The sequence below is a fragment of the Heteronotia binoei genome, chromosome 13 (genome assembly GCF_032191835.1).
Source record: "Heteronotia binoei isolate CCM8104 ecotype False Entrance Well chromosome 13, APGP_CSIRO_Hbin_v1, whole genome shotgun sequence".
NCBI classification, from domain to species: Eukaryota; Metazoa; Chordata; class Lepidosauria; order Squamata; family Gekkonidae; genus Heteronotia; species Heteronotia binoei.
This window is the reverse complement of record NC_083235.1, coordinates 65,113,118-65,136,551: the sequence shown is the minus strand read 5'-3', so window position 1 is coordinate 65,136,551 and position 23,434 is coordinate 65,113,118. Positions and strand designations below refer to the sequence as shown.

The 23,434-nt window shown below is 48.1% G+C and overlaps 1 protein-coding gene across 4 annotated transcripts in view; it reads left to right on the top strand.

The window, feature by feature from the left end:
• The window catches only part of EPN3 (epsin 3), a 37,529-nt gene that overhangs the window by 5,089 nt on the left and 9,006 nt on the right, over nt 1–23,434 (top strand). For 2 of the 4 annotated variants that reach the window (XM_060252137.1, XM_060252139.1), the window contains exon 3: nt 22,785–22,868. The exons of 1 other annotated variant lie outside the window; for it this stretch is intronic. In XM_060252137.1, the coding sequence (XP_060108120.1) occupies nt 22,785–22,868 (84 nt within the window). The remainder of the gene's footprint in view (nt 1–22,784; nt 22,869–23,434) is intronic. One more of the 4 variants, XM_060252136.1, reaches the window with a different exon arrangement.

Here is a 23,434-nt window from a genome sequence, read left to right as displayed (position 1 = left end):
AAGCACAAATGCAGCTGTATTTGCAGCGACACCCTGCAGCAACCCCCCCCCCCCACAGCTTTCCCTCTCTGCAAGGCTACAGCATACCTCAGCAGGGAGAGGAAAACCCTTTAAAGGGCCAAAGTGGGGGCATGTCCTCCAGCAGCAAAGTAGCCAGCACAATTTTGAAAGTGAAACTTAAGCTCCTCCCTTCCAGTAGTAGCTAGTTGGAATATCCAAATGGATGCCCTTTCTGCAGCCACGACATAATGGTCGTTTTCGCACTGACCTTATTCTGGAGCGACGTCCCTCTTCACCGCGCAGCGTCTGCGCGGATTTTGCACTAATTGCTCCGCAGAACATGGAAGAGCCGTGGCTTCTGCGTCGCAAATGTAAACTGGTTTTTGGCGGTTTACATTTGCGATGCAGAAGCCGCGGCTCTTCCGGGTTCTGCGGAGCAATTAGTGCGAAATCCGCACAGATGCTGCGCAGTGAAGAGGGACGTCGCTCCGGAATAAGGTCAGTGCAAAAACGACCAATGTCTCCTTTGAAAAAAAAAAACACTTCTTTTTTTCTGGCTCAAGGAGAAAACAATAAGAGCCGATGAGTCGTGCTCAGATTGGATGCAACATTGTTTGGGTGTTCTTGTTTGCTCTTTCCTCCCATGCAAGGAAAGATCCTTGTGTGGATGCAGCCAGGCTAGCCATTTATTGCTTTGTTGGTTTAGCTTAATGTAGTATATGTATAAGTGAACCATTGATCTTGGGCTGGTAAACTAGCGTGAGTCAAATTAATAAGACAGAATTGTGTAGACATAACAGTGCACATCAATGCTTCCTTCTTAATAACTTTCTTGATGACAAACATCCCTTCGACTCATCTTTAAGGAAAATCAGTGAATCCAGTTTGAGACACACATTCCGGACTTTGTTTTTTGAAGGCTTCTGGAAGAGTAAACGGATGTGTGAGTGAAAGAGACAGACCTGAGAGTAACAAACATATAGCCTCCATATACAGAAGCAGCAAACTTCTGAATCCCAGTGTTGATAGACAATAGCAAGGAAGGAACTTTGTGCCCCATTTGTTTGGCCCTGAAGAGTAGCTGGTTGGCTGCTGTGTGAAACAGTGTGTTGGGCCACATGGACCCCTACTCTGATCCAGCTGGCTAGACCTGTTTTCTTAGATATAGAAATAAATGGCATTGTAGTGATCAGGGCTAAGTAGAGTGTACCCCTGGTTTTATATGCAGGGCTGTTTTGTGTAGAAACTCATGAACTCATTTGCATATTATGTCACCTGTTCAGAAGGTTACTTTCCGCAAGTTGACACAGGACAGTATAGTGCCATTAGCTACATTTAATGGATGTATGTTCTCACACAGCTCAGTGAGAGATCTCGTTTCCACCCCCCACCCACCCCTCGCCAAACATGACCGGAGAGAGAAAGCCATGTGCAGTGGAGTGGGCAGCGGCAGGCCCAGCTTCTCCTGGGAGGGGCGTTGATGGGTGGCTCTGTGTTTCTCACTCTCTTCGCAAGCCCTGGAGGCAGCAGAGAGGATGAAACGCGCAGTCTGGGAGTGCATGGCTGCCTAGTGCCTTCCCTCTGCTGGATACCTTTTTTGGAGCTGGAGCCCTGGCCAAGCCAGCCAGAACTGCATTCCTGGGTGTTCCTGCTAAAAAAAAACCAATCTATTTTATCTAGGCGGTGTTAGTAATTGGGACAGAAGATGTCCAGAAGAATCCACAAAGGGATGCTAGTTGCACAATCCTGTTGCATTTTCATGAGTGCATCTTCAAGGCACTGCTGGATGTATCATATGAGTAAAGAATACACAGGCACATTCACATGTGGCACGCATATCTTAATATTTTGTTTTCTATGGAAGACAGACTCTTGATTTTAATTAGCAATTGGAGTTCTACTCCATCTCGTCACCACCAACCAAATGCAAAAACATTTCTCCATTAAGCTGTCGGTGTTTCTTTGTAGGGGAATTTCCGTAAACTCAGCCTGCTTCCATTGGGCATGTACTTTGTCTGCAAAAGCTTTTCATTGTGCATTACCAGAAGCACCAGCTGCTAAATGTGAAAGTGATGTCACATTTGATTGACTGCACTTGAACGTCTGAAGCTACTTTGGGGGTTGTTTACTTGACAACAATTTCCAGAGATGCAGTACAGTAGTTGTGTCCCTTTTGTCCACACCAGAACTTCCTATCAGCAGTTCTACTTCTCCCTTTCCAGGTAGTTCAAGTGTTTGTTTACACACAGAAACACGACATGAGATTCTATGACTGCCATTCTTGTTACAAAAGAGGTTGGTGACATTGGAGAGACTGTAACGGAAAGAGAGCTCCAGCCATGAAATGACAGTTCAAGGATTTGTAGGTTTCCATCCCATGGCTTACTTGTTTTGGCTCAGCTTTTAACTGGAAGCATCTCACTAGCATATTTTTTCTTAGATTTTTTCTTAGATATACTGTAATGCTTCCTGTTGTATCCCAAGGATACACACATTGAAGAAACCAGGTCCTTCCTTAGTCCCTGGAGGACCTGGATTATAATTTCCATAGGTGGCTCACTTTGATCTGTTTATCTTTGGATTTGGAGGGGTTTAAGGCAAACCCTTTAAATTAGCCTGTGTTGTCTGCACTCTGCACCGCTGTGATGTATAATAGAGTGGTATTCCTCTAAACGCACTCTCAAAGGCATCTGTAATGTTGACTGCCCTAAAACATAACACTTACTGATTTTTACATCTTTTTAAAAATGAAGCCATAAAATGGGTAGCTCAACATCTATTGCTTTTTGTTTTAATGTGATGCACTTCTCTGAGGCCTTTGATTGATATATAGCTCTTGTCCCCTTGCTTAGAGGGAAAGGCTTTGTACATTACCTGAAAATCAAGAGGAGCTGTGGGAGAAATTCAATGCCAGAATCCCAGCTGTCTGGCCATATTGCTTCTTGAAAATTTGGGAAACGCTCTGTCAGTAAGGCATTATGGGAGAGAAATTCCTTGAGAAGCTCAGAGATCACTCGGTAGAAGAAACTAAAACACAGGTTGAAGGCAAACAGACATCTTAAAGTGATTTTGATAAACATTTGTCACATTCCAATGCATCTGTTGTCATGGTGGCAAATTCACCATACTTAGAATGTCTGCTTGTCTTCACCCATATTTAGCATTTATGTCCACTTGGCAGGGTTTGCAGTGTTGATTGGTGAGTCATCTACCCAGTTGTACATTAAATTCATCTATAAAATCTGAGCAAGAGTCTTGGGAAGAAGCTTACCAAGGTATTGATTAGATGGGGGAATCACATGGAACATTAAAAAGCTAGAATGCAAAGAAAATGAAGCGGGAATAGAGAAAAATGTTTATTATGCAGTCCAATGTTTATGGACTCGAGCACAGAGAAATTGAAAAGTTTCATGAAATTGCATTTTGGTGAGGAGTGCTTCCAAATTCATTGAATGAAAGGAACACTGATTACTCATCTATTGATACATCAAATTAATTGCATTGATTAGGCAAATTATCAAAGCTGGTCAGTGTCATGGGTGCTGGGGACCCTGTAGAGGAAGTTGAGCCTGCAGCAGAAACTGTGCCCCTGCCACCTGCACCAGTGCCCCTGCCTCCTGCTGGAGAAGATCCCAGCCCCCCTGCCTCGCCCTCTCGGGTGGCGCGTGTGCGTGACCGCCTCCGTCAGGACCTCAGGGATCGGAGGAGGACGGCACGCTCACAAGCAAGACGCTCCCTGAGCCCTGAGCTTTGAGAGGATTCTGGCCCTTCTAAGAGCAAGGATGCTTGAGTTGCAACAGGATCCTGGCTGCCTCTCTGAGCCAGCAATTAGCCCAAATGGGCAACAGCCAGCAGAGGGCTATATAGCTGTAGGCTTTGGGAGGAGGCTTTGTGGAAGCAACTAGTCATCTACCTGACGTCCTAGCATCCACTTCGGCTTTTGACTTTGGACCTCCTGACCTTGGCTTGACTTCTGGACCCCCTGACTACGGCTTCTGAACCTCTGACCTACGATACCTGGACAACGATTTGGCTTTGGCACCTTGGACACTCTTGCTCACCGGTTACAGACCTTGGACTGCCCCTGGACTTCGCCTGGCCTGGCCCCAGCTCGTGACAGATTGCTTCCACCCACACAAACACCCATTCCACAGGATGGATGCTGAAGCAAGTGGAACCGCAGGACTACTGGCTGCCCTCCAAGCCCAGGTACAGCAGCTGACACAGGCAGTAGTGCACTTGCAGCAACAGCCTGCAGCCAGTGCTCCAGCCAAGTGCCCAGTTCCCCCACCTGACAGATTTGGGGGTGCTGTGGAAGAATTTCCTGCGTTCCTGGCACAGTGTCAGCTGTACTTTGAACTAAGAGCACGGGACTTCCCCAATGACAAGACGAAGGTGTGTTTTATCATTAGTCTGTTAAAGGGGCAGGCGGCCAAGTGGGCCACACCCCTACTGGTTGGGTCCTCTCCCCTACTGACTGATTACCAGGGGTTTGAGGCCCACCTGTCTGCTGCCTTCTCCAACCCAGTCCAAGCAGCCACAGCCAACCGGAAAATCAGGGCCCTGAAACAAGGCCAGTCCTCGGTGGCTCAGTATGCCACCGAATTCAAGCTCCTGGCCCAAGACTTGGTGTGGAATGAGGCTGCTCAGATGGACCAGTTTACTGAGGGGTTGGCAGAGGAAGTCCTGGACGAACTGGCCAGGGTGGAGCGGCCCCCCACGCTCCAGGAACTTATCACCCTCTGCCTCCGCATCGATGGCCGCCTGGAAAGTCGCCGCCAAGCCAAGACCCGAGGGCGCCAGCTCCCTGCGCCATGCCACTTGGCTCCTCTCCCATCCCCAGCTAGTACCAGAGACGAGGGTGAGCCTATGCAGCTTGGAGCTGCTCGACCCCGCCTGACTCCAGAAGAAAAGGCCAGACGCCGCACGCAGAACCTGTGCCTCTACTGCGGCACAGCAGGCCACTATGCCTCTGGCTGCCCTGCTAAACATCGAATACCCAGACCTACATTGCCACCGCCGCCAAAAGGCCAGCCCCAGGCGTAAGTGGACCCTCCAGCCTGGGGCGACTAGCTGGGTCCTCCGAACAACAGGCTGATACCCCGGGCCCGTTCCTGCTACCAGTCAAACTCCATCTGCCCGATGGACGCTGGCTGTTCGTGTATGCCATGCTGGACTCGGGAGCGGCCCACTGTTTCGTAGATGCCGCCTTTGTAAAGCAGCACCAGATCCCAGTGCAGCCAAAAGAGGTTCCGACGCTGGTGGAGGCTATTGACGGGCGCCTCCTCTGTTCTGGCCCCGTCACCCAGGAGACCTGTCCCATCACCTTCCACGTCCAGCAGCACCAAGAACAGCTGCAGTTTGATGTCGCCCGCATGCCTCGCTTCCCGCTGATTCTAGGCCTTTCCTGGCTGAAGCTGCACAACCCCATCGTGGACTGGGCTCAGCAAGAACTACGCTTCCGAGACCCATGCCCCCATCTGACTCCTCCCACCACTCTAGCAGCCGGCATCCCGAGTGGTGGTCCTCAGCTCCCTCAGAAGTATGCAGATTTCGCCGATGTCTTTGAAGAGACAGGAGCAGATCAGCTTCCCCCTCACCGACCCTATGACTGTGCCATTGATTTGGTACCTGGGGCACCACTCCCGGTGGGGCGTCTGTACCCAATGTCGGAGCCTGAGTTGGCAGCTTTGCGAGACTACCTGGACAAGAACCTGAAGCGCGGATTCATCCGACCCTCAACTTCTCCCCTGTCTGCTCCAGTCCTCTTCGTGAAGAAGAAAAGCGGGGAGCTCCGGCTGTGCAATGACTACCGGGCCCTGAACAAGATCACCATCCGCGACCGGTACCCTCTACCACTGATCCCTGAACTCTTGGATCGTTTAAAGGGGGCCCAAATCTACACCAAGCTGGACCTCCGCGGAGCGTACAATTTGGTGCGCATACGGCCCGGAGACGAATGGAAGACCGCGTTTGGGACCCGATACGGGCAGTACGAGCACCTGGTGATGCCCTTCGGATTGACCAACGCCCCCGCTGTCTTCCAGAGGTTCATGAATGATGTATTCCGGGACCTGCTCGACCGCTTCGCGATCATATACCTGGATGACATTCTAATTTACTCCCGCAATCCTGCCCAGCATGCCGAGCACGTCCGCCAGGTCCTACAGCGCCTACGAGCCCATGGCCTCTACGCCAAGCTGGAGAAGTGCGACTTTGACCTGCGCTCCGTCGAGTTCCTTGGTCACATTGTGTCACCACAGGGAATCCTCATGGACCCGAAAAAGGTGGAAGCGGTCCTGACCTGGCAGGCCCCTCAGAATCGCAAAGACCTGCAGCGGTTCCTTGGTTTTGCCAACTACTATCGGCAATTCATCCCAGCCTATGCATCTCTGACAACACCCCTGACTCAACTACTCCGCCCCAAAGAACCTTTCCACTGGTCCCCAGAGGCCGATAACGCTTTCTCCACCCTGAAGACCCGCTTCGCCACCGGGCCACTCCTGAGATACCCCGACCCCCAGCTTCCCTTTACGGTGGAAGCTGATGCCTCCAACGTGGCCCTGGGAGCAGTGCTGTCCCAGCGCGAGGAGCCGTCCCAGCCACTCCAGCCCTGCGCCTATTACTCACGCCAGCTCACTGCGGCAGAGAGGAACTACACCATCTGGGAGAGGGAGTTGCTCGCGATCAAGGTGGCTTTTGAGGTTTGGAGACATTACCTTGAAGGGGCTCGCCACCCTGTCCAAGTGCTCACCGACCACCGGAACTTGGAGCATCTCCAGACCACCCGCCGTCTCAACCAGCGCCAGATCCGGTGGTCCCTATTCTTCTCCCGCTTTGACTTCAAGATCACCTACATCCCCCATACCCAGAACCGGAAAGCCGATGCGCTCTCGCGGAAACCGGAATACGCTCCTGCTTCGACTGAGACCGTGCCTGCTGCTCCCATCCTGCCACCCTCAGTGTTTGCAGCCACCTCCACTTCACCAGCACTCGTGGAGGACATTCGTGCTAGCCAGGCCAATGATCCCTGGGTCCAGCAACACCTCCAGGCACTCCAAGATGGCTCAACAGGCGAGTTCACGACTCGAGGCGGCCTCTTGCTACACCACGAACGCCTCTATGTGCCGCCCGGGCCCTTGCGGGCAGAAGTACTACGCATGACCCATGACGCGTTACCCGCTGGGCACTTTGGACAACATAAGACCACCCACTTGCTGACACGGGAATTCTGGTGGCCACGAGTTCGCTCCGATGTTGCCCGTTATGTCAGCTCCTGTGACGTCTGCCGACGGGCCAAAGACGTCCCAGCCAAACCCTCGGGGTTGTTACAGCCCTTGCCCACACCCTCAGGACCCTGGGATACCATCTCGATGGACTTCATCATGGAACTTCCACGATCCAAGGGTCAGACGTGCATCTTGGTGGTCGTCGACCTATTTACCAAGATGGCCCACTTCATTCCGTGCCCGAAACTTCCCACAGCTCAGGAGACAGCCCAGCTCTACCTGCAACACATCTTTCGTCTGCACGGACTCCCAGCCCACCTGATCTCAGACCGGGGGCCCCAGTTCTCCTCTCGGTTCTGGCAAGCCCTCCATTCCAGCCTGGGGACTCGAGTGCACCTGTCCTCAGCTTACCACCCACAGACAGATGGTCAGACAGAGCGCACCAATGCCACGCTAGAGCAATATCTCCGCTGTTACACCTGCTACCAGCAGGACGACTGGACCACTCTGTTGCCTCTAGCGGAATTTGCATACAACAACGCGGTCCATTCCTCCACCCAAATGACCCCGTTTGCTGCAACCTACGGGTACCACCCTCGGTTCTTCCCGGCGATCCTGCCACCCACGAATGTCCCTGCCGTTGAGGCCTACCTGCAAGAACTCCGCGCCAGCCAAGACTTGCTCCGAGAGCAGCTACAGCGGGCCAAGGAAGCCTATAAACTAGCTGCGGACCGGAAGAGGCAGGAAGGCCCCCCAATCCAGCCGGGGGATCAGGTGTGGCTCTCAACTCGCTACCTGCGCCGGCCTGGTCGGTCTCACAAGCTGGATGCGCGGTTCATTGGACCCTACCCTGTCTTAGAACAAATAAACCCCGTCGCCTTCAGGCTCCAGTTGCCACCCCACCTCCGCATTCACCCCGTGTTCCATCGCTCCCTCCTTGTTCCAGCTGCACGCCCTGACCCAGCTCGGCCTCCTTCTCCACCGCCACCACCACCAGTGTTGGTGGATGATGAAGAAGAATACGAGGTGCGCCAGATCCTGGACTCCCGGTACCATCGTGGAGGCCTCCAGTACCTTGTGGACTGGGAGGGATACGGCCCAGAAGACCGGTCTTGGGAGCCCGTGGACAATCTTCATGCCCCAGACTTGGTGCAACGGTTCCACAACGACCACCCCGACCTCCCAGGCCCCTCGACGGAGGGGGGCCCTGGGGGGGGGATAGTGTCATGGGTGCTGGGGACCCTGTAGAGGAAGTTGAGCCTGCAGCAGAAACTGTGCCCCTGCCACCTGCACCAGTGCCCCTGCCTCCTGCTGGAGAAGATCCCAGCCCCCCTGCCTCGCCCTCTCGGGTGGCGCGTGTGCGTGACCGCCTCCGTCAGGACCTCAGGGATCGGAGGAGGACGGCACGCTCACAAGCAAGACGCTCCCTGAGCCCTGAGCTTTGAGAGGATTCTGGCCCTTCTAAGAGCAAGGATGCTTGAGTTGCAACAGGATCCTGGCTGCCTCTCTGAGCCAGCAATTAGCCCAAATGGGCAACAGCCAGCAGAGGGCTATATAGCTGTAGGCTTTGGGAGGAGGCTTTGTGGAAGCAACTAGTCATCTACCTGACGTCCTAGCATCCACTTCGGCTTTTGACTTTGGACCTCCTGACCTTGGCTTGACTTCTGGACCCCCTGACTACGGCTTCTGAACCTCTGACCTACGATACCTGGACAACGATTTGGCTTTGGCACCTTGGACACTCTTGCTCACCGGTTACAGACCTTGGACTGCCCCTGGACTTCGCCTGGCCTGGCCCCAGCTCGTGACAGTCTGCAAGGTTTGTGGCACAATCATCATTCTCTAAAATGGTAATCTGTCTCTAAACCAAAGCATTTGAGGGACGGTGGCTCAGTGGTAGAGCATCTGCTTGGGAAGCAGAAGGTCCCAGGTTCAATCCCCGGCATCTCCAAAAAAGGGTCCTGGCAAATAGGTGTGAAAAACCTCAGCTTGAGACCCTGGAGAGCCGCTGCCAGTCTGAGAAGACAATACTGACTTTGATGTACCGAGGGTCTGATTCAGTATAAGGCAGCTTCATATGTTCATTTAGTCAAGGCAAGCCACATTCTAGGGTGGAAGAAGGAAATGTTGAGCCTCTGTATCAGCCATTTGTGATCATAAGTCAGTGACTTTTTATTTAAAGGTTATTGCTGTTTCATATATAATATACAACACTTGCTATTAAACAACTTCCCCCTTTCCTGATTCAGGCTTTCCTTCTCAATAATCTATTCTTTCCCCCTAGCCCTAAACAGAAGGGAGAGGGGAAAGCAAAGGCAAAGGGGAAAAAAAAGAAAGAAAAAGTCAAGAACTGCAGCAGCAATGAAAAGTATAATATAGTGGGTTCAACGCCAGGAAGAAGCGAGGTGGTAGTGATCATAGCTCTTTATTAAGTACAGCATAGTATAGGGCTGCACTCTAAGACTGGAGAACTGGGCCAACGGGGCCAACTTATATACACTTCAAGGTTCCCATACTAGCACGCCATTGGATCATTCAAACCAGCAAGGGGCCAGTGATTGGAGCAGGGCAGCAGGTATTTGGTTCCTATTGCCCATTGTTCCCGAGTCTCCAAGCTCAGTCCTTATGGCTCCAATGAGCCAGGCAGGAACACTCATAATAGTCTTCACATTGGTCCTCATATATAACATCCCTCCTCTCCTAGTTCGCAAGCCTCAGCAGACATAGTCCCTTAGGTATGCAGGCTTGCGGTGCTCCTGCGTAGACTGCCTGAGCACCGGAGTGGGTAGAGGAGCAGTTGGTGCTTCTGGCGCGGTGAGCACAGGGGCCAGCGATGCTGGAGATTTGGCCTGTGGTTCATAGTCCTTGGGAGCCCCTGGCTCGGCCTGGAGGGTGGGAGCTGGAGCCTCAGATTTGGCCAACTTGGTTGGTGGAGGAGTCAGAATGGCTGGCTGATAGTTGGGACTGAAGTCCTTGACGTCCCAACTTCTTCACCCAAAGGGTGATTAACATGTGGAATTCACTGCCACAGGAGGTGGTGGCGGCCACAAGTATAGCCACCTTCAAGAGGGCTTTAGATAAAAATATGGAGCACAGGTCCATCAGTGGCTATTGGCCACAGTGTGTGTGTATGTATAAAAATTTTTGCCACTGTGTGACACAGAGTGTTGGACTGGATGGGCCGTTGGCCTGATCCAACATGGCTTCTCTTATGTTCTTATGTCCCCCGGAACCTTGCATGACCGCAGCTGATCAATATGCCCCCTCAGGGTGGACCCGCTTTCTGTGGTCACCTCATACATGACCGATCCTAAGACCTGGGCGACCGTGGCTGGGATCCAGGTTGGGCCACCCCAAAAGTTTTTAGCAAATACCAAGTTCCCTGTATCAAACCCACAGGGTGCCTGGAGCGCCTCCAGCAGCTCCTGTAGGTCCAAGGCTCAGTCTGGTTGCAACCGGTCCAAAAGGGAGGATAGCCAGCCGCCCTGAGCCCGCCTTTTGGTGGGGGAGGGCGGGATATAAAAATAAAATTTATTTATTTATTTATTATTTATTTAAAAGTTCCGCCAGGCTGTGGCCAGTGACCGTACAGGGGATAGCATGCTGGGCCAAGAGAAACACGGCAAGGCGAACCTCCCAGTCCCCGTGGATGATGCGGCGGAGCAATTCCTTAGTCATCTGCACCATCCGTTCTGCTTGGCCATTTATGGCCGGGTGGAAAGGGGCTGACCTGATGTGTCTTATCAGATTCCGGGCACAAAAGTCTCGAAACTCACCTGATGTGAAGCCCGTTCCATTGTCTGAAACAAGGGTGTCCGGCAGGCCATGGGTGGCAAAAACCCAGTGGAGGGCTCCAATGGGGGGGGTCAGGGGGACGTCGATGACATAGGGGCCACTTCCAGCCACTTGGAGTGCGAGTCCATGATCAGGAAGGTCTTCCCCTGGAAAGGCCCCACGAAATCCAGATGCAGGTGGGGCCACAGGTTTTGGGTAAACTCCCAATGCTATGTGGGAGCATTGGAGCACAACGCGGAGGTGGAAGGCGAACTCTTCTTCAGTGGCAGCAGCGATCAGCACACCACCATGCATTGGATACCGGCTCTAGAACCGCTTGCGCTACGAGGCAGTCTAGCTCCTCCTCAGTTTTTGGTTTTAAGGTGAAGGGGATGTGGCTCCTCAAATAGGCTTTAAAAATATTCCACATTATGTGGTGCAGGTCCAAACTGGGACAAATAGCTTTACCTTAGGAAAAATAGCTTTCACCATGGGAAAACAGGGCTAGAGGGAAGGCATGAACCCCTCCGCTCACTGAAAAGTGGTCCTCAGCTGAATTGGGCCTCCATAGATTTTTAAAGTAATTCCTTGTAGGTTGCAGCTCTGGCTTGGGAAATTCATGGAGAAGTGGGGGCACAGCCTAATCTTTATTGTCTAGAAATCAGCTGCAATTCAAGTGATCTCCAGGCTCCACCTGGAGGTTGGCAACCACACCTGCGTAGCTGCAGGGAAAGCATGTTGGGTCTATGGAAAAAAACACAAGTTGGCTTCAAGAGCTCTTATAAAGCAACATTTTCTTATAACCAGCTATTCCTTTAATGTGGGCAGTCCACGAATTCTGTGAATATATACCTGCAAATTTTAGTATAGAAATTAAAACAGGTTTGCCAGATCCAGATATGTGTAGGACAATTGTGTAACTGCAAATGCAGATTTGTGCACAGTTAGATGGGAAGAAATCCGTCAGATGTAATCACCAAAAGGAAACGTATTTAAAAATTTTCAGAATTTTAGGTGCCAGAATCTGTAGAGCTGCAGAGAAGGTGGGAGGTAGAGAACTACGAACATTCTTTGCAGCCTGGAATGACCAATAGGATGTGGCAGTACTTCCACCTTCCTGGGCCATTCTCTGTCATGTGGAGTAATCCTCTTTCCCTGTTTCCTAACTCAGGACTTCTCAGGCCTCACTGAATTATGCCTACAGTGTGCCCTTATGCTTGGATAAACCAGATGCCATCTGTGCATTCTGGCTTTCAATGAAGTCCTGACAAAACAGTTGTTATTAAAAACAGAGCAAAAGCCTTCCCAGTGAGGCCTAGGGACTCGTTATCTCTTCTCTGACCACTGGTGTACATCGATTAGTTCACAAGACAAACCTCAGGGGTTACAAGAATGAAACAAATAGCACACACACACACACACACACACACATACATATATGTGTAATGTATTTTCATTTATTCCACAGGGCTCATGATGGGATGGGTATGGTTTGCCCATGTTATCCTTGTAATAACCTTTTAGCATACCTTAGGCTAATAAATGGTGCCTCAGGGGTTACAAGAATGAAACAAATAGCATATACATACACATACATATACATATATGTGTAATGTATTTTCATTTATTCCACAGGGCTCATGATGGAATGGATAACCTTTTAGCATACCTTAGGCTAATAGATGGTGCCAGATCACCCAGTGAGTTTTATGGCTGAACGGGAATCTGAATCCTCCCAGTCCTGGTTCTATGCTCCAACCATTACACCACATTGGCTGTTACTTCACTCAGGCTCCCACCCCCTTCTGTGCAAAGTAGGCAGTTCTGTGAACAAATGAGGACAGACTAAAACTCCTGCTCCAGCCACAGTATGGTCTCACCCATTTGGGGTATGAGTATATCTCATACACACATCCATAGTAAGCTACGCGTTACAGAGGGATGTATTATCTTTGTCTCGGTATGGTATGGTATGGTATGGTATGGTATTGTCTCATTTTCCTCCCCTGTCCTCTGCTTTCTGATAACTCTGAAGTGGGGGGGAGGGCCTCTAAACCAGGGGTTCCCATGCCCCCATGCCCCCAACTGGGGACTGGGAACCCTATGAAAGCCAAGAAAGGTTGTTAATAACCTGGAATCAACCTTTTAACCTAGCTAATTATAGAGAATCCTTCCATCCAGTATATTAGTAAAACAAAATGTGTAGGGCATTAAGGGGTTAATTGCAGCCACATTATAATCACATTATAATCACAGGGACAGTCATATACTTGTAAAATACCTTAATTATTAGAGTTAGAAAGCAAGTCATGGATTCCAAATGGCAGGTCTCCCAACCCTTTATTTTCCTACATGGCAAATTCCGTTTTCAGAATGAAATGACAAACGAAGAAAGCATAACACTTATGGACTCTCTGCTCATGACCTGAGTTCAATCCTGGCAGAAGCTGGGTTCAGGTAGCCAGCTCAGGTTGACTCAGCCTTCCATCCTTCCGAGGTCGGTAAAATGAGTACCCAGCTTGCTGGGGGGGAAGTGTAGATGACTGGAAAAGGCAATGGGAAACCACCCCGTAAAAAGTCTGCGATGAAAACGTTGTGAAAGCAACGTCACCCCAGAGTCGGAAACGACTGGTGCTTGCACAGGGGACTACCTTTTTTTTTTTAACCAACACATGTGCACACACGCAAACACACACACGCTAGTAGTTCTTCATCATCCTCAACAGTGTTCCTTTTGCTTTTCCACATATGAAACTGAAGACATAAATTAGTGTTATTTGTTTAGACCGTTTGCCTTTTTACAGACAAAAATGGACAAATAATTCATCTTGAGTTTTGCTATGTAACAGGAATTATTTGATGCTCAACTAATTTGCTCTCCATTCCACTCATGGTCTGGCTGTCTCCATTGTCTGTACATAATATGGGCATAGCTCTCAAAGTATAAAATCCATAAAGAGTATGAACAGGTAATGACCCTATACTAACTATGCAGCTATTACCTAGTTAATCCTTGCAAATCAGAATGCCAGATCAAAGTTTTTTATGACCTTTTAAAAAAAGTTTAGTTATGTGGCTTTTTGATGTTTATGATTAAGGAACAATCCTCCAGATAAATCCACCTATTAACTCTTCTAGTAGTATCTAAATATAATAGATAAAGCACTTGTTTTATAAGCACAAGCACAAAGCAGATCATTTAATACTGTACTGGCCACGAGCTCCCTAACTTAACTTCCAGTCTTCTGCTTAATTCAAAGCCACTCCATGATGTTTGTTTTACGGGAAACTTCTTCGCCCTATTTAAGCTATTTCAACGTTTAATGCTAAAAAAGTAAATCTATGCGATGGAAAACCAGAAGACAAAAAATGTAGTTTAGATATGCCATGGCTGAATCCTTGTGTTGGCACTGTGCTTGTTGTAAGTTCTTACTTGCTATGCTAGAAAATACCCCTAAAGCTGAAAGAAAAAAAAAATCTGGGGGCAGCTCTTCTTACATGATGTTCTCACGACCCCTCATGACTTCTGCTTTACTTTGGGGATTTTAATGGGAAAACTGACACTTTAGAATAGATATCAGTTTTAGTGTGGCATCCTTGATGCGATGCTGTTTCTCGGTGCTCTCACATTCTAAACCTTGCTTTGCCCTTCATTTCCCTTCTCCGTTTGCTTATTTTTAAATCAACTTGCTCCATATCCATATTCAGCCATTTCAAATTGCAAAGACCTGAACGTGATAGGTTCTCGCTCAGTTTTCCATTCTTTGCACACCTCTGTATGTCTCGAGATACCTTAAAAGGGCCGGTATCTTTCTGGATGTAAATCAGCTGCATTAGTTTTAAAGCTATTCCCCCTCTTGGGTAAAGAGCTACATTCATAAGAAAGAAGGACACTGGTATGTACTGTTCTTAGGATTACAAAAAGACTCACGGAGATCCTGGAAACATATTGTACTAGGACAACAATGAAACAATGCTTTCAGGAACAAACTTTCAAGGATTTTTAACACAGGAGGCTCGACTCCTGACACAGCTCATTCAGCCCTTGTAAGGAGATATCCAGCAGGCCAGGCAATGTATCTGAGTGGAATGAAGCAAAAAATCTAAGTTGAAAGCAGCAGATTTCTTTTAAAGTAAAATTTGTAATTGGAGAAGATTTAATAGAGACTAATGTTGGGCACAGTCATTTTGCCTGATTTCGAGGGGGAGGGGAGTAGTCCATGGAAGAATTTCTCTCTTTCCCCAGTAGGTTATTAATTTATATGTTGTTCCTCTTTTGGCTGGCTCAGAGTACCTTGCATAGGTCTCCCACTAAGACAATGGCCAGCCTGAGATAGGCTTAGCTTTAAAAGATAACAGTATTACGGAGTGTCAGTCCAGTGGACAGATTATTGGATTTCAGTATTGTACATTTAGGTCTCATTCCCACCTCTGCCATGGAAAAATAGTGCAACCTGTCACTTCCAGTGCTTTCCACACAAGGATTGTTTTGCACTGCTAGTGGTCCTGTTCTATCAGCCAGAAATGGAATTATAGCCATGGATTCATATGACATTTATTTTATTTAAATGTTTCTAGCCCATCTTCCCTTGTGATTCAAGGCAGCCTACAGTGACAGTTAAAAATATTTTCATTTAAATACTTAACATAGCACTATATTCCCAATGCAATCCTGCGAAGGCCATCCCTACAGCAAAGGCTGTTACGTATCGCATCCAAGTCTTCGGGTATAACACAGCGAACGCTACAGAGGCGACCAGGGGAAGCCCACTGGTCCCCGGACGTAGCTCGCTAATACGCTCCGCCTATCAAGATCTGTGGCGGGAAGTTTAACTGGCCAGGATTGGACCTGGCCAGATGGAGGGTTGTTCCGGGGCATGTATATATTTGGGACCCGGACCACGTTTCGCTCTTCTTGTGATGTACCAGCTAATAAAGTATGTTGCCTTCAACACGTCTCGTCACTGAGTACATTACAAAGGCAAAATAAAATGGCATATTATTGGTCCCTTTCTGATTTGTCAGCAGAAAGACTGTCAAAGAACTCTGTCAGCTTCCTTTTCCACGATCAGTGGATTAGTATAGGAGCCCCCGCCCCTTTGAATTCTTCAAGCGTGTAAAGCTTTGGGGAAAGCTGCCCCAAAAGGTGGTTTTTTCCTTCTTTGTGTGAAAATGTAACACCGTAGTCAGTTTCAGGCAGCCTCTCCCAGCACAGGGCAGAGCTTTCTTGAAATGAATGGAAAGTTACAAACAAGAATTTACAAGGTACTCCTGCAAACAACAAATGTAGAAGTTCTTGTTCCTCTTCCCATAAATTTTCTAATTTCACTTCCTCTTTATAATCCCTCCATTGTCTCTGTTTTTAAAACTGGCTTGTCAGTCATGCTGTTTCACTGTTGCGCACCAGCAGAGCTAAAAATATTTTTTTAATTCCAGCTTGCAAACAAAGTAAACAACAACAACGTTGAAATGCTTCTCCCTCTTATACAGTAATCATTCTTTTAATTAAACATTTCCTCATCACACTTCCTCTTAGTAATCACAGCTGCTTAAAAATAATGAGGGAAGAGATTGTATTGCAGGACATTTTGCAATTGTATTGCAACCCAGAAATGGCATTTCATTACCATTCACATCACCAATCTGACCATTCCTCCTGCCTGGTACATCAATAGTGCCTTCCCAGTCTACTCTGGACAAGTTAGGGCTGTTGTTTTCATGCCAAAGATATTTTTACAAACCAGCTTTTAAAAAGACAGGAGGACAACATAGAAGACATTGTACTTCAATACTTTAGCTATTATTCTCCATAATAACCACCTTCCAGCCAAAATGGCTCTCCAGCTCCAGCTGTTACTGGATATAATACAGAGATCTGAAGCAATCAGATTCAAGGGAACAGTGTTTATTTGTGAAGGCATGTGATAAAGAGTGATATGCCTCACAACGGAGAGCAAATATCCTGATTCCCCAAGGGAGATCTGCATTCAAAAATAGCCATCTACACTCATAGCTGAACTAGGGTTCCCAATCCCATCCTCTGGTTTGGAGGTTCTCCCTCTGCTTCAGGGTTATCAGAAAGTGGGAGGGGAGAAAATGTTTGCTGGGGTCTCCATTATTCTTTGTGGAGACTAGTCCTCATAGGGTATAGTGGAGAATCGATCCACGAGTATCTGGGGCTTGGGTGTGTGTGTGTTTTGTGATAGAGGCATCAAATTTTCAGCATAGCATCTAGTGTCTCTCCTCAAAACAACCCCTAAGTTTAAAAAAGATTGGACTGGGGGATGCCCCAATCCCCCATTATTTTCAATGAAGGGAAGACATTTAAAAGAAGTATGGTCCTTTTAAATGTGATTGCCAAAACTCCCTTCAGAGTTCAATTGTGCTTGTCATAACCTTACTCCTGGCTCCACCCCCAGAGTCTCCTGGCTCCACCCCCAAAGTCCCCAGAATTTCCTGAATTGGACCTGGCAACCCTAGCTGATGCAGATGTAGACGTACATCTGAATATGCATCTCCCACCTACTTTGCGATGCTCATCTGTGTTCCACTGAAGTGGCTGGCTGTGTCTTTTGATGCATGTGAAAATTCACTTCCCTATCTGGAACCACAGGTTGTTACAGACAACTAGTGACTACAGATTAATCCAGGCTAAAGACGACAAGTTCTCTGGAGCATTATGTGTATTTTGAAGCAGAAGATCAATGCTAACTACTAGTAATAGTCCTAAAGGCATGAAAATGTGGTATGACTTCAAGGAATGGTGTCATTGGTTGTGCATGTTGCTAAAGAAGCATGGCCATCATTTTCCTGTTAGGGTAACAAAGCACACGTACTTCTTACTTGCTGAGGCTTGCAATTTAGCCCTGCTGGAGGAAACTGGGATGGAACAGTACTTGATATGCTCTGGTTGTAAGGAAGAATAGGAAGGTCATAGCAGCCAGTAAAGGAAGGTATTTGGTTATATGAGCTTGGGAAGCCAGCCAGCCAGCTAAAAGTCCAAACATAAAATTAAAACCATTGGGGTAGGCACCAAGTAAGATATAGAAAGACACGGTCAACTGCAGATCCTTAGACTGGTTTTATAGATTGGTATACAATCACCAGGTTGCTTCCTTAAATGTGAAAGGCTGGTGACTTCTGTGTAGGTTTACCAATCCCCAGGTCCCAGCGGGGGTTTTCCCAGTTTGATAGGCGCTTTCCCGCCCCCAGTCAGCTGGCTGGTGGGGGGAAGCGCCAGCCTAACAGCCTCCATGTGCCTTCAGAGGTTTGAAACCTTCAAACCTTTGAAGGCTTAAGAAGACGCTGGGAACAGTTTGCTTTTTGAAAGGTGTGTGTGGCTTTAAATCTTCAGCTAGGCTGAATGGGGGCAGGGTGAACCTGCAAAACAATGTGGGAAGGATAAAGAGAAGCAGCCCAGTCCCTCCATTTCTTGGTTTGCAGAGTAAATTGGTGAGTAAATTGCCCCAGTGAGACCACAAAAGTGTGAGCTTCCAAAGTGCGTTTATTTTTGGCTGCTTTGTGTGTGTAAGAGAGAGAAAGTGCAGCCAGCTGCTGGGGAAATGAAGGCTGTATTCAGGGGAACTGCACTGCTGCATTTGTATTTATTTTAGGGAATGGGAAGGTCTCTTGTATCCACCCCCGAAGTTCCCAGGTATTTTGTGAGTTAGATTTGGCAACCCTACTTCTGTGGCCCCATGACACTTTCTGATCCTCTGGGAAATTCACCAGCCCTCCGGGCCACCCTGACACTGCTGCTACCTGTTCCCTCACATCAACTGCATTAGCCTGCTATTAAGAGCGGAGGGAGACAGATGCAAAACAGTACAAGCACCTTGTAAGAGAGCCAGGGATAAAATCTTGTATAGCAGCAGTGCCACTAAACATGACCCATGCGGGAAACAGTCTGATGTTTGTTTTTAAGATGACTTAAGAAGCCATCGAATGCATTCCATTATACATACCCTGTGTCCCTGAGAGGGATTTTGTTCTAACCATTCGTGACAGATGTGTGTCTCACTTCTTTTTTTCAAAGACCTGTTGATCAGGATTCCAAAAATTCATTTTGCATTATGCTGTTGGAATATACAATGGCTGCTGTGGGGGCTGCAAATGGGAAAGTCAGTCAGATAGGGATGTGGGCAGCGGCGTCACTGGGGCGGGGCCAAGGGGGCCATCGGCCCTCCCCCAGAGCATTCTCATTGGCCCCAGGCACTGACCCATGGCCCCCCCCCCCAACAGGAAGGGGCTGGCCCTGGGACTAGAACGCTGCGCTGCTGCTGTGTGTGGGCTGGCCGGGATTCTGAAACCGGGGCCGCGCTGCCGCCAGCTCAGCTAAAAGCGTGTGGGTGAGTGGGGGAAACTTAAATGGATGAGGGAGGGGCCATGTGAAGTGGGCGGGGTTGTGTGCGGAGGGGGTGATGCAGCCCTCCAAAAGGGGTGATGCCCAATTGGGGGGGTGACTTGAATCAGTTACACCCCAGGGTGCAACCCACCCTAGTGACGCCTCTGGATGTGGGTACTGACCTCTTCCTTGTGCAAAATAGTTTCCTTGTTATATCCACAGAACGAATTTTAGCCGTACTTCCTGGTTCTTCTTACACTGTTTCCCCTTCCTCACTCCTGCCATACAGCTAGTATGCTTAATTATCTCTCTTTGTCTAGCCACGTTAGTTCCTAAATATGTTAGTTGGTTTCTTTAATTAGGTCTGATTCACTGTGTGCTAAATACTCACTGTGCTAATATATGCTAGGTTGCTTAACTAATGTTAGGCTTCTCCCCCCTGGCCCCCCCCATTTGTATTTGACCTAAGCTTTATGCTTAAATCTAGAACGAGCTGAGAGTAGGGTTGCCAAGTCCAATTCAAGAAATATCTGGGGTCTTTGGGGGATGGAGCCAGGAGGTCTTGACAAGCATAACTGAACTCCAAAGGGAGTTCTGGCCATCACATTTAAAGGGACTACACACCTTTTAAATGTCTTCCCTCCATTGGAAATAATGAAGGATAGGGGCACCTTCTTTGGGGGCTCATAAAATTGGACCCCCTGGTCCAATCCTTTTGAAACATGGAGGGTATTTTGGGGAGAGGCACAGGATGCTATGCTGCAAATTTGGTGCCTCTGCCTCAAAAAAACAGCTGCCCAGATACCCACAGATCAATTCTCCATTATACCCTATTGAACTCGGTCTCCATAGGGAATAATGGAGTGTCCTGCAGACATTTCCCTCCCTTCCCCCTGCTTTCTGATGACCCTGAAGCGGGGGGAGGGCCTCTGAACCAGGGGATTCCCCCGTCCCCACCTGGGGATTGGCAACCATAGCTGGGAGATCCTCCTGTTCCAAAGGGGATTGGATTGGTAATGAGACAGCCACCTCTAGCGTGGTCTGTATTTTAGAATTTGGCTAACACAGTCTGTTCCTGGTTGTTGCAAAGGAGGAAGGGCAGTCGGCATCATATCTTCTTACCTTCTCCCCTTTGTGATAAACGCTGAGCCAGGAAGAAAGGCAGTTTTCAGCAGTAAGGTTTAACAGAAGTTTCAGCTCTCATGGTTGCCAGCGTGAGCACCCTCAGCTGGCACTTTGGTCACAATCTGACACACTCATAGACCTTATCTAAGTCTGTGTAAGTCCAGACAATTAAATTTGTTAAGCATATCTTTCTGTGGCTTTATGACCATGGTTGATTTCATCTGCAACTTTCTTTGTAAACCATTACTAAAATCAGCAACCATGATCCCTGTTCACCAGGTGCACCTATTTTGGGGGAGGGGGAATAATATTTACCACAAGCAGCAGCTAAACTTTTTTTTTTTGGGGGGGGGGGTGCATGCACAATATGAGATATAAACGTGTTTGATAAATAACATTTTAAAACAATGGTTGTAATTATCAAAGATTTCAGGTTTTCACGGCTGGTAACATCGTTAGGGTTTGTAGAGTCTTTCGGGATCAAGTGCCGTGTTCTACTGGAGAAAGTAGAAAGTCTGGAAGGAAAACTTTCTCCAGTAGAACACGGCACTTGATCCCGAAAGACTCTACAAACCCTAATGGTTGTAATTGCTGATTTTGCAGGGCCCCCCCCTTCCCGCAGGAAGAAGTGCATACGAGTGAAGTTAAATATTGAGATAACAGTCACATTAAGATAAACGAGCAAGAAGGGGCAAGGCTGAAGCAGCCTACAGCTCATGCCAAGAGAAGACACCACACAATTCAAAACGAGGAAGGATATGTCAGGCCTTAATTAGTTAGGCGTTGCATCCCCTGGGGAGCTGTTAATCTTGACAGGGCAGGAGGCCAGTAGCACAGCCCAGGGCAGGTAAAGGTCAAGTCCCAACAATAGGAAATGAGGGTCACAAAGGGCAGAGGCAGATAATACAGTTAAGATGGGTAGGAGATCAGTTTCCAAAAAGGCAGGGATGCTGGGGAAAGTGACCAGATCCCTTCACCAGGCAACAGAGGAAAGCAGTTCATATGGAGAAGCAAGTGCTCCTCGGCATAAGGTGCACAACAGGCTGGGATGACCATTGGGATCTGATTGAGCGTTGTTTGGGTAAGAGGGCTGGTTCTGCGCTGTAGGCAGTGCCCTTGAAGCACCAACGTCAGCAAGGAGTGAAGTAAAAGCCGAGTGCCAGCGGTACAGGCGGCAAGACCTCGCGACTAGAAACAATTGCATCCTTAGAGGAACATGGTTCTACCAAGAACTCTGGTGTTCTCCCTTTGGGGTCAATATTGACTGAGAGAGGAGAGATAGGCATTAAGAATGTTATAATAAACAATGTAGTGTTTGTAGTGTACAAAATGTATTTCAATCCAATCCTTATCTCAATTGTCCTTGCAAAGGCCCTGGCAGGGAGGTGGTTATTTTCAGATGGCAAATGAAAGCTGAGACAAAATGCCTTGGCCAAGGTCATCCAGTGAATCGTGTAGGCAGGCACATTTAAGATACTGGGAGGTGTCTGTGCACAATGAGATTTCTCTAGGTAAGGAGAGAAAGAAGCAAGACGAACAGCAAAGTTCGCAGGCCTCTTTTTGGATATGTCATATACTGGATGTGAAAGATAATAATAATAATAATGGCAACAAAAGAAAAATGAGTGTATTGTAAGAGCTTTTGTTGGGATTGCATTTTTTCTACTTCATACCTACAGCAATGCTATCATGTAGATCAAACGACACCCTCTTTTTTAAGCTAAAAGATTTGTTGCACATAAACCTATTTGATTGCTTTGTATAATAGGTACTCAGTGTATAGAAGCATGGGGGCTCCTGAGGAACAAAATGGGCAGCAGGGAAATTCTCCCCACTCCATCTTCTGTAAAAGATTCTCATGAAGCTATCATATACTTAAGTCAGATAGCTTTCAACTGAGATGTAGATGGTTTTCAAATGAGCTACAGCCTCTCCCTGTAATGGCTGCATGGTTGAGCTGGATGACACGTTCTAGCTTCTCAAGTCCAAGTCTACCCACTAGAAAACACTAGCTCTTTAGTGTCTCCGCTCAGAACAAAAGGGCAGACTCTCAGATGAAGAAGCAAAATTAAGGGTGGATGGATAGCCGCAAAACCCAGGGGGAGCAAGTTGGGTGGGTAGATTAATTGATTTGGTGACATTGTTACATGGGTGAGTTGCAAAATGGACAAGAACCGAGGAATGGGTGCATGGCTGGATTCAGTAACCTCTTGCTCTTCAATCACAAAGAGAAGGGTAAGTTGGAAGTCAGAATGAAAGATTAAATACAGAAACGTGGAGCAAACCTTTACCCAATTCTCCTTCATTGTCAGCAGCCACTTCCTCCAGTTTCCAGTACGGATGAAGATCTGCAGTTACAGATAGTGCTCACCCTGAGCAAACAAGAGCATGAGAAGGTATCTCAAATCCAGGCGGTGAAAGGGCACTTTGGCTTTCTTTCTCTTCACATCTTTCTAAGTGGGGCAGCTTTTTGCCTTGCTTTGCATCTTCCTGAGATAATGCTACCCAGAAGGGGCTAGACATTCTGTACATCTGTTTATTTTAATAATAATAATAATAAATTTTATTTATATCCCGCCCTCCCCACCTCGGCAGGCTCAGGGCGGCTAAGAACATTTTATAAAAACATACAGTAGTTAAAAGCCTTTAAATTTAACAGTTTAAAACATTAAACACTAAACTTAACAACATTAAAACCAATCCAATGAGTACAGTTATTCAGCGGTATAGGTCTTCAAACCGCATTGGCGGATCCTTAATTACCGATCTTCTTAGCAGTCCAAGTGTGCAAGCTTAAAAAGGGCGGTCTTGCAGGCCCTGCGGAACTGATCAAGGTTCCGCAGGGCCCGCACCTCCTCGGGGAGTCGGTTCCATAGGGTAGGGGCCGCGATTGAGAATGCCCGTGCCCTAGTATTCTGGTATTTAATCTCCTTCGGCCCAGGGATGGTCATTAGATTTTTCC